Source organism: Echiichthys vipera, assembly GCF_963691815.1.
Source record: "Echiichthys vipera genome assembly, chromosome: 19".
In the NCBI taxonomy this organism is placed as follows: Eukaryota; Metazoa; Chordata; class Actinopteri; order Perciformes; family Trachinidae; genus Echiichthys; species Echiichthys vipera.
This window is the reverse complement of record NC_139844.1, coordinates 22,536,178-22,550,561: the sequence shown is the minus strand read 5'-3', so window position 1 is coordinate 22,550,561 and position 14,384 is coordinate 22,536,178. Positions and strand designations below refer to the sequence as shown.

Genomic DNA, 14,384 nt, shown 5'->3' with positions numbered 1-14,384 from the left:
CAAAATAGACATGATTTTATTTACATTTTTCTTTTACCCTCTTCAGTCCTGAAGTGGAAGTTAATCTTACACACACAGATTCATACAGATATACAGACCATGCACAACTTGTAGTTTGTAGTGAAACGATCGCATCAACTGTAAAAATATGCAAATGCTGAGTTATTTCAAGTGTCATTTCTGCAACAAACAAAATAAAATCTGCCATGCAATAAAAAATATGGGTGTTGTTATAGGATTTCGAGGAAGCAAGTATGTTCATATGTACACGCATCTCAACTCACATCTATTCTAATAGATGATGCGTGAGGTATTGGCGGTTTTAAAAACAGTAATGGACCTGATTTTTCCCACCTTAAGGCTGCACGTGCACTCACGAATAAAACAGTCTTCTGCTTTTCCTCAAATCAAGTCAATAATAAGAATAAAGGATATAGTGCATCCCGTATATCATTAACAATAATAGCTTCAAGTCCTTTTAAGTCAATAACCAGGAGGCGCGGGCAGGTGGAGCAAGTGCGTTCAGTCCACTCAAAAGGAGACTAATAGGCTGGCAGGCTTTTTGTAACGGCTTAAGAGTCCACACTGTAGACCAGGGGTGTCAAACTGATTCAGTACAGGGCCGTGTGGCTGCAGGTTTTCATTCCAACCAAGCAAGAACACGGTCAGTTTGACACCCTTGCTGTAGACTATCCACAGAGAGGTTAAAATGCATTAATGGAAACCTTCACCTACCAAATTACTCCTGCGCTGAACCAAAAAAGGCAAACAGTAACTATTACACGTTCTTATTTATGACAAAGACAATAAAACTTGGCTACATGCACAGAAAAGACATAACAGCAGAAGCAGGAACACGGTAAAATGCTAGGCTAAATCATAATAATCTTTATGATATACAATTTGCAGTTCTGCTCCACTTTTACACCCGTAAAATATCATATGCATTACATTTAAGCACTTAGACTATGAAAAGATGCAACATATTAAAAATGAATATCAGCTCTTTTGTGTCATTTCCTGTTTTGACCTTGTTCCACGATTATGAGTCCCTCTGTAAAGACTATTCTGTAAATAATAATAATAATATAATAATGACAAAAACATGGCTGTCTTAATGTTTGGCAAAACATCCACATATTTCAAAGGAAAGCATGAAAAACTGAAACTTTTGTGAAGACAATAGACAAACTCTCTCATTGAAGATTGGATTAAAGTGGAGATGTTTCACTGGTTTTACTGTTGGGATTATGTTTGTAAGGGCTAAAGAAATGCTAAACCTTTTAACAATCTTTAATCAACATGTTAATGTTTGATCATCCATTCTCACCGTGGTGCTCTAAGACCTCACGGCACATACACACTAAGGAGGCTCTTGCGTGTGTGTTTGTGCGGTGAGGTCCATTATGAGGAGCTGAGGCCAGAATCAGACTCTCCGCTGCCAACGCGGCCTTTGGAGGCAATGCAGGGAGCCATGGAGCAGGGGATGGAGTAGCAGGAACAGCTAGAGCTCTTCAGGGTCTCCTCTGTGATAACCTCACGCAGGGAGTGCTGCTCCTCTACCTGGAAGATGTTCGGCTCCTCTCCTTTCTCCTCACAGATACTGAAAGAAGAGAGGGAAACATCCTTCAGTGAGATCCGTTTTCCTGATCTAAAAACATTTAGATAATAAAAAAATAAAATGTAAAAGTCGCACTGATGAGTAGTAGGGCTTGGCGACAGGGTTGAAATACATACAGTATATCACAACCTTAGTACTTATTCACTCTACACTGTATATACTGCACATGATAATACGGCACATTCAAGATAAATCCCTTTTAAGATAACCGTGCTCCACATCGATTTGCCACAGCAGATAAAACTCTTCTCACTTCAGAAACATATTCTGTGTCATTTCATTACAATTTGCTTGGAATCAATTGTTTAGGTGACACATTTTGGAAAACAAAAACAAATGGTATGATGGTGTTATACTATATCAATATTACAGTCAGTCAGACAGCTGTGAATTACCGCCCAGCCCTACTGAGTAGTCCAGTGGAACATCTATCACAGAAAACTATCATCCAGATTTGAAAAAACATCTTATTTTATCTGATTTAAGATAGAATAACCATTGGAAAAAGATGCAAAAATAAAAAAAATACTTCACTATTTAGCAAAGGAGCAAAATTACCGTACAGCCCAAAATAATTGTATCATGCGCCCTTGTCAATAGAAACGACACTGATCTTCTGCTTTCATTTGGCTAAGGGATTGATTGCACTGGTTTCCAGGTCAAGGCCAACGTCCTCACCAGTCAAGAATGGACAAAGGCATCGTTCCATCCCCATATGGACAATGCCATACGTTGTTCATGTAAGCTAACACCTCGTTTCCATAGAGGCGCAGTATATTTAGCACAGCTATGTAGACGTACATGTGGGACAAAAGTCCTTCACATGCTCCATGACATTAGATAAGTTGGTCCCCCAGTGAGCTGCTCTGTGTAATGAGCTCTATCAACACTGCTGGTTAAGGTTTCACTTAAAGATATAGGGCCAACCCATGTCTTCAAGTGAACACACTTATTACAAGAAGGTGGAAGCTTATGGCCACATCACATTTTGTCACTTAATTTAAACCCTACCCTGTCCAGTGCAATCCCCCCTTCAATAAAGTCACCAAACTGCAGGACAAGCAGGTCGTCCACAAACTAAACAGGTGCAAAGAACAGAAAAAGTGCTTGTGAAAGAATATGCTGAAACATCTGAGAAGGTTGCCGATGGGTGAGCAGCTATGACTATGCAGGTCTCTCTTATTAAATCAGTCTTAAAACTGTCAATTCCATTCACTTTTATGATATTGACAAACTATACGCTGTGAGAATGCGTGGTTGCCAGGTCGGTTTAGCACTATAAGACTTGCCTACATGGGATTTAAGCAAAGTGGATTCAAACTAGCAGTAAAAAGAAATGCTTGGACTTTTTTGGTTCATACAGAAGCCAATATGTAAACAAACACGACCTCATGCATTAAACAAACGACTCTCTTGCTTCAAAAATGAAGTTGAGTATCATGCCGAGCATAAGATGAGGAGGCCTTTCAAAGCATATCCAAAACAAAACACAGGCATTTAAAAAAAAAAGTTGTCAGCTGGGGCCCCGAGTCTAAAACAATGATAAACATGGCAGTTGACCAATCAAAGAAACCGTGTTTATTACAATTTAAAAAGACAAAACAGTCAGTGCCACTGAAAAGTTCAGTACTGTTCTGTTAAGGAGCGGGGCATGTGAGAAGTCAACTGTCTTGCATCATTGTCAAGGAGCATTATTATGTTCTTGTTGCATATTGATGTGTAAGAGGGGCGGGGGGCAGTAACAGCCCAGGTGTGAGTAGAGTGAGTAAATGAGCAAAACGCAGCCAGGAACCAGAGAGACATTACAGGGATCTGGAGAACTCGAGTCAAAACATGGCACCAACCATTCACAAATTCTGTAAGAAAGAGGCAGAGTTATAACAACAACCTGGAGATGCCAAATGGCTTTCATTTGAGATGTTAAGTAACGTTGCATCTGGAATCTGCAGGGGACCGTTGGGTTGTAACATAGGGTTAAAATCCTGTGGTCTTCTTACGACAAGGGCCTTTAAACATCTGAGCCGAGGTGCAAACATAAATATAGAGCAAACGTCGCTGTATAGCAAAACAGAACTGAAACGGCTGAACAAACAGGCTCTGCTGACCGCGCAGCTTTTTAACCACCGAGCTTTATGAAACAGCATTGGCACATCGTGTGTACCAGTCTCACAGTCACAGATAAAATGTTCAATAAATTATCAAACCATTTTCATCAAGGGCAATTAAGGATGCCAAGGGATTAACATGTCTGCCAATGCTTGATGATATAACCTTGAACCCAAAAGAACTGTGCTGATAAGAAAGGCCTTGTGATCCAACAGTGACGCAAGTGTTGTGAATGCAGTAATCAAGTTTTGAAAACTGAATGCCCTGCTCATTAACTGTGGCGTCAGGCTGAGGAGACACAACAGCACAGGGTGTACTGTACAGTTCACAGTGCAGGATGTAGGGTATCTTCTAACTAAATGTTTAAACAGTAGATCTTGTTTTTCAATCCAAACATGTTCAAAATCATTTCTCCTTTGCCTGAGGTAGTTTGAACTCCACTAAGCTGCTTATCTGAACATTAACAGAATCAACAGAAATGGTTGTGTTTGTGATCTACGCTGTAAGAGCAAGTCTGAGCAAGGACCTGCATGGCACCGATGCAAATTTGCATTTCAACCTACCTGTCGTAGATGAGCCCATCGATCCCCTGCTCTCTCAGCTTCCTTCTGGTCTCGTGCTCGTTGTTGTCATCTCCCCAGCTGAACACCACCAGGCCTTTAGACTGGGCATCCCCAATGTAGGAGAGCTTCTTTAGCAGCTCCTCGGTGTGGGCACTGATCCCCTAAAGGAGCAGGCAAGGGAGTCCAGTGAGACAACATGGTTTTATTTGATTGTGTTCATCTTAAAATAAAATTCACTTTTTACCTGCTTGCTCTCACACTGGTATCGTTTTTATACAACACACAGCAAGTAAGCTAATTTAGCTCCATATGCATCTTTAAGGAAACACGTTCTCAGTGTATGCTGCATAAGCTATTTAGAGTCAATATTTGCACTTGCTAAAACCACTTAGGGGCTTACTCGTCATGTGCACTGTTGTGGACTTATTATAACGGTGGTGGACTATTTTTGTAAGTCCTTTGCTTAAGGGCAATGCAGCAACGCTTGTTAAAGGAGGGTGCAACACATTCCAACACAAGCCAAATGTCCTTTTGAATGACAAATCTATAGCTGGTAAGAGTGTCTCACACACTAAATCCTCTCTTCCAGTTGGATTATACTGTAGATTGTAGTAATGCATTACATGCGTTTGCCTTGGTCGTCTACGGAGTAGTGCTTACAAAATGTGAATTACACAAGGAATTGAGTTAAACTGTAAGTGGTATCTTTAAAAAACAGTGATGTTTTTGTAGCCTCGTGAGACAATGATCTCGCAAACTCCATTGTATTTTACTCGCAGATCAGTCTGCTAACGTGCGGCGGAGAAAAGGTTAGCCAAGCGAACGAACCAATCACTGTTGGTTTTGAGGCGAATTTAAGTGTGACGTAACGAGAAGCGACTGTTGCTGCGACTTTTGCGGAAGAGATGAGCGCAACTATCGAGCAAGCCGCTCACTAACACTTTTTCTCTTGGATCCTTGTGTTGAATATGGACCGGGCTCCTGAAATTGTGCCTTTTATCCCTAAATTTGCGTTTCACAAACTGCAAATATCCTTTACCGACATGTTGCCGACTTTCTGATCTTTGCCCAGACGCTGTTAGTATGTCATGTGCTTGGTTGATCTGATTGGTTGATTTGGCCCGTATGTTGGTGATACAGATGGTTTATCCAATCAGCAACCAGTTTTTTTTGCCCCTTCCCAAAATAGCTCCAAAGAGAGTTCCTAGATGGATATGCTGAGCAAATGAGAATCGTGTGAATCAATCCATCTGGCGGAGTCAGGTTAATGTTTTTGTAAAAGTTAATTAAAAGTCCGGAAAATTTGGTGGATGAATATTTGACTTTCTGCAACAGTTGCTCACCAGAATATTTTCACTCTGGGCGAAACTTATGGCAATGTCAGTGGTCTGGCAGCGGATGTCCATCAGGTCAGGGTACTTCTCTGAAATTCCCTGAGTCAGGAAGAGAATTGGGTACTTGTTCTGCTTTTGGCGGACCCTGAGGGAAGCACATGAAAAGATGTCACCTACTGTATTTATAATGACTTCCTCTAATCACAGCATGTTGACTGATTATTAATGTCCCAATTTAAACACACTGAAGCCAAATTAACACCAGATCAGAGTACACTGTGTATTTTCTGTTGATGTGTGCCTTTTACAATTTATCCAGAATAATTGTGCCAGGGATATCTCAGGATATATGGAGGAGACTTTCTATGGTTCATAGTCTTAAACCTTCTAATGGTCCATTTATGAAAGCCGAAAAACTGCACTGCAATTGATAGTTATTGTGTATCTGGATGGCATGCCGTTTCTACAGCCTCATCAAATCTGGGCATCCTCTATCCTCAGTCGGTAGCTGTGCTTACATGGTGCAGATATCTGGGTCGAAGCAGGAGAAGACAATGCGTCTTTTTCCGCCTTTCTGCAGAACACAGGACAGGATGATGTCGAGGAAGTTATTCATGTTGAAGTAGGATGATAGGTTGCCTTCCCAAGACCCGTCCTGCCAGGAAAAAGCAGCAATCGTATGTATTTACTATGAGAATAAATGTTAGATTTCACACTGAATTTAATTAAAATATGCTTTACAATATGCTTGAGAAAATGGTTAAATCATTGATCCTATTGACCAAGTGTACCCACCTTCATCTGGCAGATCCATTTGAGCTCGATGTTGAAGCCCACATGCTCAGGAATAGCTTGGAAGATCTGTAAAAGACGTATGAGGGATAGTGTTACATTTTGTTTTATCTTTTGAAAGGACAAAAGATTGAAAGGTAGACTGCAAGGAGAAGTAGTTGATAACCAAATCATTAAGCAATTACTTGAGAAGTAATTCCCAGTGATTTGGCAGTACCATCGAACCAGGGGTAGGGAAGGGAGTTCCTAGTTATTACTGTTTAAATATTAATATGTGAAGATAAAGGGGAGACCTCATACTGATTACATAAGCTATTCAATAATCATGACCACCACAAAGTCATTTACCTGTGAGAGTGAAGGAAATGGCTGATGCTCGTCGATTTCTTCTTCATCATCTAGCAGATCTGAGCAACAAACCAAGCAGACGATGTCGATGCACGTCACAAAAATCATCTGCAGACTAACTCATGTCCAGCTTACATCACTTTGCTTTGACGCAATACAATCACAACAGTCTTTTGAGCTACATTTGGTTTGTACATATACTGTATAGAACAACACAGATGAAAGAGCATCGCTGTTCAACATGCCGTGCCACTTTAAAGTTCTCCTAGCAGGCAGTGGTGAAGTGTAACACAAACAATAGGTGCATACCTTTGTCGTCGTTTTCTTTTATTGCAGTGGCATGGGCCAGCTGTGCAACAGAACAGAGCCTACATTACGTTCTTTATAATCAACACATTTTTACATTTCAACACACACTTGTTGCAGTTCCAGGTTATAATAATACAATTGTAGTGCTAATTGCAGTGCAATTGGCTGATGGATAGCTACTCGGTTCACAGACTGTGCAACTTTAAATAATTCATTTGGAAAATGGCAAATTTCCCCAACGTTGGGGAAGCCCTAAGCAACAGACATTTTGACTTCATGCAGCAGGAAAAGCACAGGTGGAACGTCAACAATATTTTTCCACTTATCCTACAATCTAACAGATACTGCAGGTTAGGTTCAACTTGGGTCTTATTTGCAGAGTTTTGGCCATGTGCCAAGCTCTTACCTTCAGAAGCTGCAGCTGATCAAATGTCAAATCTTTGACTGGCACCTCAATAAGCTCCAGGGAAGTCTTGTCATTTTTCTTTTAGGGGGATAGAAAGAATGGCATTCATAGTTTTAAGTCGTGACACACATTTGTGTTTTCTTATTTTTGTAGTAATGTTAATAAAGTCATGATTATTTAATGAAAAAAAAAAAAAAAAACAATACCAAAGGAGAGGTATAAACATTTCAGATTTAACATCATCAAGTACAACAGGCCCTTTTTTACCTTCTTGGTTGATATGCAGCATGTCAGATCATGGTATACAATAGGAACAGAGTCCTTGGAGAGGTGCACATCAAACTCCACATATGCTGCACCCTAAAGTACACAATTGACACACAATGAGGGCAGGAGTCATGTTTAAAAGGGATATATTTCCGCATGCTTTAATCACAAGAATAACTTACATGTGCGGCGGCGCTTTTGAATGAGGCTATTGTGTTCTCCCTGACTCTGTGGTGCCTGTAAAACACAAATTAAAAAAACATTTGTAGACGTATTCACACCACACTGTTATGCTTTTAAATATTTTGGTCTGTGTTCCACACAGGGCACTCCCTCCTGTTCAGGTCAAAACCTGTTGTGATGACTCACCTTGCGGCATGTGAGCTGCCAGCTCCTCTGTGGCCCACATCCAGAGTACTTCTTTTCTTCCAGTACTTGGTGAAGGAGGAGCTCATATCACACTGCAAGCCCTTGATAGGCCGGATCACCAGGTAATCCACTAGAATAAAATAAAGCAGAACAACAGGTTTTTAGTACATTGTGCACCATTTCACGGTGAGAGACAAAGACTTTCAAAACCAGTTGAACAAGTCCGTTTTGTTATAGTGAGATTATTGTCAGCCACTATGAAAATAATTTGTGCTAATTCTTACCTCTGACTTTCCCGATGGTCACTCTGGAATTTCGACCCATTATGGGAAGTGTGGCTACTCCGTTGTCCTTTCCGCTCTCCAAGAAAGAGGAGGAAAGGAGGCAAGCCGTACCCACGAATCCTGGATGAGCATCCCCCTGGACTACGTGCTCTCCCATATCCTCCTGTAAACACATTTATGACAATTTGTACTATTTGGATCCAATGGAGATAGATAAATCTAATCATGACGCCTGATGTTCCTCCTTTTACACTTGTATTTTGTTAGTTAAGAATACTGCTCTCATTGCTTATCAAGAAATTGGTTGACTGGATTATCAGAGGCATTAGTCACACGGGTATCACCTCAAAGAACTCAAAGGTGAGCTCAAGGTTGTCTGGGTCCATGGTGTGAATACTGTACTCAGTCCACTGGGAGGGCTCCAGCGCATATCCACATTCAGGCTGCGAGTGGCGTGACTTATAGCCATTGGCACTGATCACACTCGTCTCCAGGGTGGGGGTCATCTTGTGCCAAGATGAAGGACTGAGGTCGCCTGCCTCTTCATCTTCCTCCTCCTCCTCCTCCTCACAGCCCTCTAATGTCAGCTTGATTCTATATGGGTAGGTAAAATAAACAAAGTAATGACAGAGATGAGTGTACTGAAAGTCACATATATTTCTAAAAAAACAAAGAAGGCCTCAAAACATGAATAAAAGCCTATGTTTAACTATTAGCTTATGGTATTATAGTTATGTAAGCAGGATTTCTCTTGCACTTAGGTTACAGGTTTGGCAACAGTAGCACTGAAATGACCCGCTGATCCGTCTCATGTCGCTTTCGAGAAACACTTTCTCTGGGTGGTGTTAAGTTCGACCTTCGTGTCATCCCTACCTGAAGCGAGACTTCTTGAATTTCTTCTTGGTGATAGACACCGGAGAGGTCTTAGAAAAGTGCAGACGCAGGCGAACCTCTGTCTGGCACGTGAGCCAACCAGAGTCGACACAACTCACCCCATCTATTAAAAGGGAAGACACAAACAGGAAGTATGACCACTTTGTCTACAGTGACTGCCGACAGAAGAACTGGTGGCAGCGATAATAGCAGGGTGGAGGCCGCGGTTTGTTCTGTTCTTAAGAATGACCTCAACACCTCTGCTGTATTAAATGTGGTCTATAGGGATTTCAATTTCCCACAGTGATTAAGCACATCAGTAAGCAACTGTAGACTGTTCATAACTGACAATTCACTCTTGCAGTATCAATGTACACCTAACCGCGCAAAACCAATATCTCCTCTGTGCAATACTTTGAATACTGCATATTCAACCTTCTAGTCTATTTACTTAGATTTCCCTAATTAATGTTTATTTGCTTTACTTACTCGTTAACATGCATTTTTATTGTTAACCTTTTACATACATGACATATTTGTTGCATGCATTTTTTTCACATATGTTTTTGTTATTTGCACTATCCTCTCTGCTGCTGTAACACTGAAAATGTCCCCACGGTGGGAATAATCAATGCTTATATTATCTTTTCTTTGGTTACACAGTGAATCTATCTCATCAAGGTTTTATACATTGTAAACCTGCATGGGGTAATTAAGGTAGAGTGCCTCGCCCACATGCCTTTTTAGTAGGGTATGAATTTTTGACATACTGGTACACAGCTGCGGCGAGCTCTACAGTCGGGACAAGCCTTTGGTGTACTAAGAGGAGAATTTTTAACACTAACTATGTACCCTTCTGACTCAGGGTTATACCTTTAATAACCCACAAAAAATCTCTTTACCAAAAAAGCAAAAACACAAGGAAAACACAATGGCACACAATTTATAACAATAATAATTGTACATTTACAAATGTACACAGCCGACCGGCATGCTGCGCACAGTATAGCTGCTGGCACTGCTGTTAGCTAGCTAACATGTTCTAGTACAAACCAAAAATACAAGTATATGAACCTGAAAATGAGAAGGATATGGGACATGTACTAGTTTTTTTTAAATCCAACTTACTGTGAAATCCAAATTGTCCGTCGTTAATAATCTGGTGTGATTCTGCAAAAATAAGGGAAAAACGCATTACAGGATCTGACGGGAAAGATGAATCTCAACAGTAGGACAGCTGAGGTCAGATCAAACCAGAGCTTTTCCTGTGTACAAAGAGTTCAAATTGCAGTTTGAACTCTTCAAACAAGATGCCTCATTCAAGCTTTCAGTGCTCTGAATTTGATTTGCCTCAGCTTCAAGAGTAACGACAGCGAGAAAATAAATCTTTAGCTACAACTCTGAGCGTGAACAGGTCGCTGAGGCTAATTTAGCATGATGTTTATGGAACTACTCAGAACTTAAACAAAACACTCCTTGGTTAAGTATAAAAAAGGAATCACATACTTAAAATAAACTCTTATTTTAGGTGGAAAATGTTTTAGTGGGATTTGCTAGAAGAAAAAAAAATAGAATAGGAGAGGCTGGGGTCAAAAAGGCCATCGGGTGCAAACATGGTTGTAACTATTCTTTCCATCAAGCTCATTTTGAATGAGCTTTGTTTGCGTCAGGACGACACAATAACGATTTAACTACAGGGGTCTACAATTATCAGGTCATGGAGTCCGATGCAGTGCAGTGTTTCCTCTATGGTTTTAGATTATTCCAGCAAGTATTGTCCCTGATCTTTGTCAAAGAATACACACTGTCAAATAAGCAAGATGCTACAGAGGCTACCAGTAAGTAACCGTGTTCGGGAATGTGGATTTTGACACACACATTGACAAAAAAAACAACAAACCAAAAGTCAGATGTGACTATTCCTGAGCTAAGCTTCTTTGTCGATGTAATTTATTAGAACTGTCCCTCATTGTTGATGACGTTACACACGATACTAGGGCAGGAAAAGGGGAGATCTATCAGGGGTTTATGTATGACACACTTAACTAAACCCAACCACAGCGTGCACCGTTTCTGTTGTTGTTCTATACCTGTGGTGCTCATTGTGCGAGGCTGTTGATGGGTCTCCCACATATTGACTATCACCTGACAAGGACCGCCTGCACTCTGCAATTTCAATGTTTGGTACAATGTTAGGGTTTTCAGATACATTGAACTACTCTTCAGTCTGGTCTCAAGGCCGCCATTGGACCAGAGTGTCAGGAAAGATTTAGAGCTGGTATAGTCACCAATCTCCAGCTGGGGCAGTCAGCCACCATGGGTTGAAATCTGAAAAGTGGATTTGTTAGTGAAGAAAAGAGAAAATTCTTTCGTTAAACATTAGGCTGCCCTCTTTATCTGTAATAAAGACATCATTATCAACTATGGCAACAATGTGTTAGTAGCATTATATCATTACAGAGTTGAAGATAATAGCTCTGCTCACACTCATTTTGCACTGAGGGAAAAAATACCCAACACTGCTTAAGTCTAAAATAGGGAAAAACATAGTCTTTGAGTTTAAAAGCTGTATACTGCTGCTGATATGTTGTGCAGAAATTTCATGCATGACTCCGACTGCATGAGTAGATCACCACACAGGTAAATGTTAACTTGTTTGATTTTGCATAACTGTCGAAAGGCTACGAGAAGTTTCCAGTCAGAGCAGGTTTTTAGTGTGACAATGTGAGCCCCACCCTTGCTTGGTATAGAAAAATCATAACACACCAATAGCAGATACTGTATTTATTTTAAAGTAATTGTTTTGTCTCTTTCCTTCCAGGTGAATTTGTTCCCTGTGATGTTTCTGTACATTTACTGTCCACAGACGAGCTCAGCAGAGTCTCAGTTACAAACTTTTTCAAAGGCAGTGCATCAGACAAACACTTTTTTTTCTCTTTTCCTGCTGATGAGCTGTAACAGGAAAGGTATGAATTAACAAAAAACATTTAAAAAAAAACGTTTTAATAAGCATAAGCCAATCCTCTTTGACAGCCTTACTGTCCACCTTCAGATGGACAAGCAAAATCAACCTGCACACTGTTGATACTTTTAAAACATGCAATGAACGTTGAGTGGGAGGACTTTTAGATCGGGATGTTGGGCTCAGTGATGACCAATGGTCAGCCATCGGTGAACCCCTACCTGAAATCGTCACATCATGCCAATGACTGTAGATTTAGCAACATATATCTTTAGCCAATGCTGCTATTAAAATATTATAGATTAAATAATCCTTAAATAAATCAGTGAATTCAAGGTTACACCACTATAAAGACAGGAGACTCTGCTCACCTTTGAGTCCAGAAAGAAGCCTTTAAGATAGCGGTAGTCGGACACAACACCTTTGGGCATGGCGATTGTTGCTGTCCACATATTTCTGTCAGGGAGTCAGCACACACATTCATATTTTAGACGAAGAGAATAGAACAGATAAGCAGACCACTGTTTGCATGTAACCTAGTAAAGAATATCACATACATGTCACACTTTAACAGCACGTCTTTAATGAGTGAGACATTACACATGGAGTTTAACTGACCCGTCATTCCCATCAGGGTGTAAGGTCACAGCTTTTTGATGGCTCCAGCTTCCCAGGGCTTCACAGCTACCAACAACTGCAAACACCTCACCTAGAAAGGGTCAAATTGGCCTTTTAGCTGATGTAACTTCACCAGAAATAAACAAAAAACAAAAGCAAAAACAAATATCACTAATATTTATAACCTCTACAAATTGAACTACGGTATACAGATGAAAATCCTGAAATGCTACAAAACACGTTACATGCTACATTGCCCCAACTTCATGTGACTTGGGGTTGTAGATCGTCTCTCAAATCTTACTACACAGATAAGTTTCTTCTTAATGTGGCTTAAAGACCATGCAGTAAAACGTGTCTTTCCAGTTGTGTGTAGTTTCATAGCCATACCTGGGGATGTTTCTCCTCTGAGAGCCAAAGTCACCTGGGTGGTCTCCATGTTGACACAGGCACAGTGAGAGACTGGCAGCAGAAACAAGCTGAAAGACACCAAACATCTGATAATAAAGGCCTTATTTTGTTTACTGCCATGCAATAACACAGTTTACGCCATGCACAGAGGAGGAGGAGGTTAAAGCCCCGTGCCAAGTGGGACTTTTTACTGTTGTTGTGCTCAAAATGTCACCTGAGAAGTGTACCAGCTGCTTACTGGGTGCTGACTTGCATGAAGTAAACATAACACACCCATTACTCAGTTTTTCGGGTTATGAATAGAAAAAACGACATGTTTTTTTTTTTAGTTCTCGTCTTGAAATGGCTAATTTAATGAAGAAGGCAAACCAAATCCAAAGGCCAAGTCTCAATTCTGCTTTTTCTGCTGTTATGTTGTTTTGTACTGCAGCTACAGTGCGGCTAGCAAAGATGCTACACAACACTTTAAATCAGCTAACGCGGAGGAAACTGCAGCCATGACAGCTAACGTTGACGTACCTTTTGTGTTTTGGCAGCGGGGGTTGAGTCGTCCCTTGGCGGACTGGTGACGGGCTCACAGCGACCCTGGTTCAACTGTACACCGCAGAGAGGGAGCGTTAAGCCGTCCGTTGAAGCGGAAGCATACCGTTATGTGAGCAGCCGGTTCACCGTTAACGATATAACGTTAAAGTTGGACGTTAACTATAGAAATACTCCGAGTGCTGGCAGGACGCACTGAACACACAACTGACCAAACATCCCGACGATAGAGGCATAATACCGGCCGGGGACGACGACTTTAAACAATGGTTGACGACTGTTTACAGGGTTTCACAAACAACACATCGAGAATCAAGGTAGCCATGTTGAACAACAAGACTTCCGGTGCATACTTTCAGAGTAAAACACCGAAGTGGAATGGTAATTCCTTTAAGGAAGAATTTTTTTGAGTTTGTTTTTTTAAAGGTATTGTGGATTCAAATCATTCTTCTTATTATATATTTTACTTTTTTTTTTATATATTACACACATTTACATGTATGTATATGTGTGTATATATATGTATATATATATATATATGTGTGTGTGTGTGTGTGTGTGTGTGAATATATGTTTATATA

General features: G+C 40.6%; 1 protein-coding gene across 3 annotated transcripts; it reads right to left on the bottom strand.

Annotated features, from left to right (window-relative positions):
* Positions 1-14,113, bottom strand: gpcpd1 (glycerophosphocholine phosphodiesterase 1). 3 transcript variants are annotated; one of them, XM_083934464.1, is made up of 21 exons: positions 13,783-14,113; positions 13,243-13,331; positions 12,853-12,943; positions 12,606-12,690; positions 11,363-11,438; positions 10,401-10,442; positions 9,273-9,396; positions 8,744-8,993; positions 8,400-8,562; positions 8,116-8,245; positions 7,929-7,983; positions 7,747-7,839; positions 7,480-7,557; positions 7,074-7,113; positions 6,765-6,823; positions 6,420-6,485; positions 6,143-6,279; positions 5,634-5,769; positions 4,291-4,451; positions 3,466-3,477; positions 1-1,603 (listed from the first exon to the last, which is right to left on the bottom strand). In XM_083934464.1, the coding sequence occupies exons 2-21, from the start codon at positions 13,289-13,291 to the stop codon at positions 1,405-1,407; spliced, it is 2,046 nt and encodes a 681-aa protein (XP_083790590.1). In that variant the 5' UTR covers positions 13,292-13,331; positions 13,783-14,113; the 3' UTR covers positions 1-1,404. The 3 variants fall into 3 exon arrangements, with proteins under 3 accessions (XP_083790590.1, XP_083790591.1, XP_083790592.1); XM_083934466.1 differs by having other exon boundaries at positions 1,416-1,603; positions 3,428-3,477; XM_083934465.1 differs by lacking the exon at positions 3,466-3,477 and having other exon boundaries at positions 13,783-14,111.
* Between the last annotated feature and the right edge of the window lie 271 nt (positions 14,114-14,384).

Excerpts from the sequence above, each read along its gene's own strand:
- gpcpd1 (XM_083934464.1), bottom strand. The coding sequence starts at position 13,291 with ATGGAGACCACCCAGGTGACTTTGGCTCTCAGAGGAGAAACATCCCCA. Across the intron at positions 12,691-12,852 it reads CACCCTGATGGGAATGACGG|AAATATGTGGACAGCAACAA; the intron begins GTCAGTTAAACT and ends ACTCCCTGACAG. Across the intron at positions 11,439-12,605 it reads GCTTCTTTCTGGACTCAAAG|AGTGCAGGCGGTCCTTGTCA; the intron begins GTGAGCAGAGTC and ends TTGAAATTGCAG.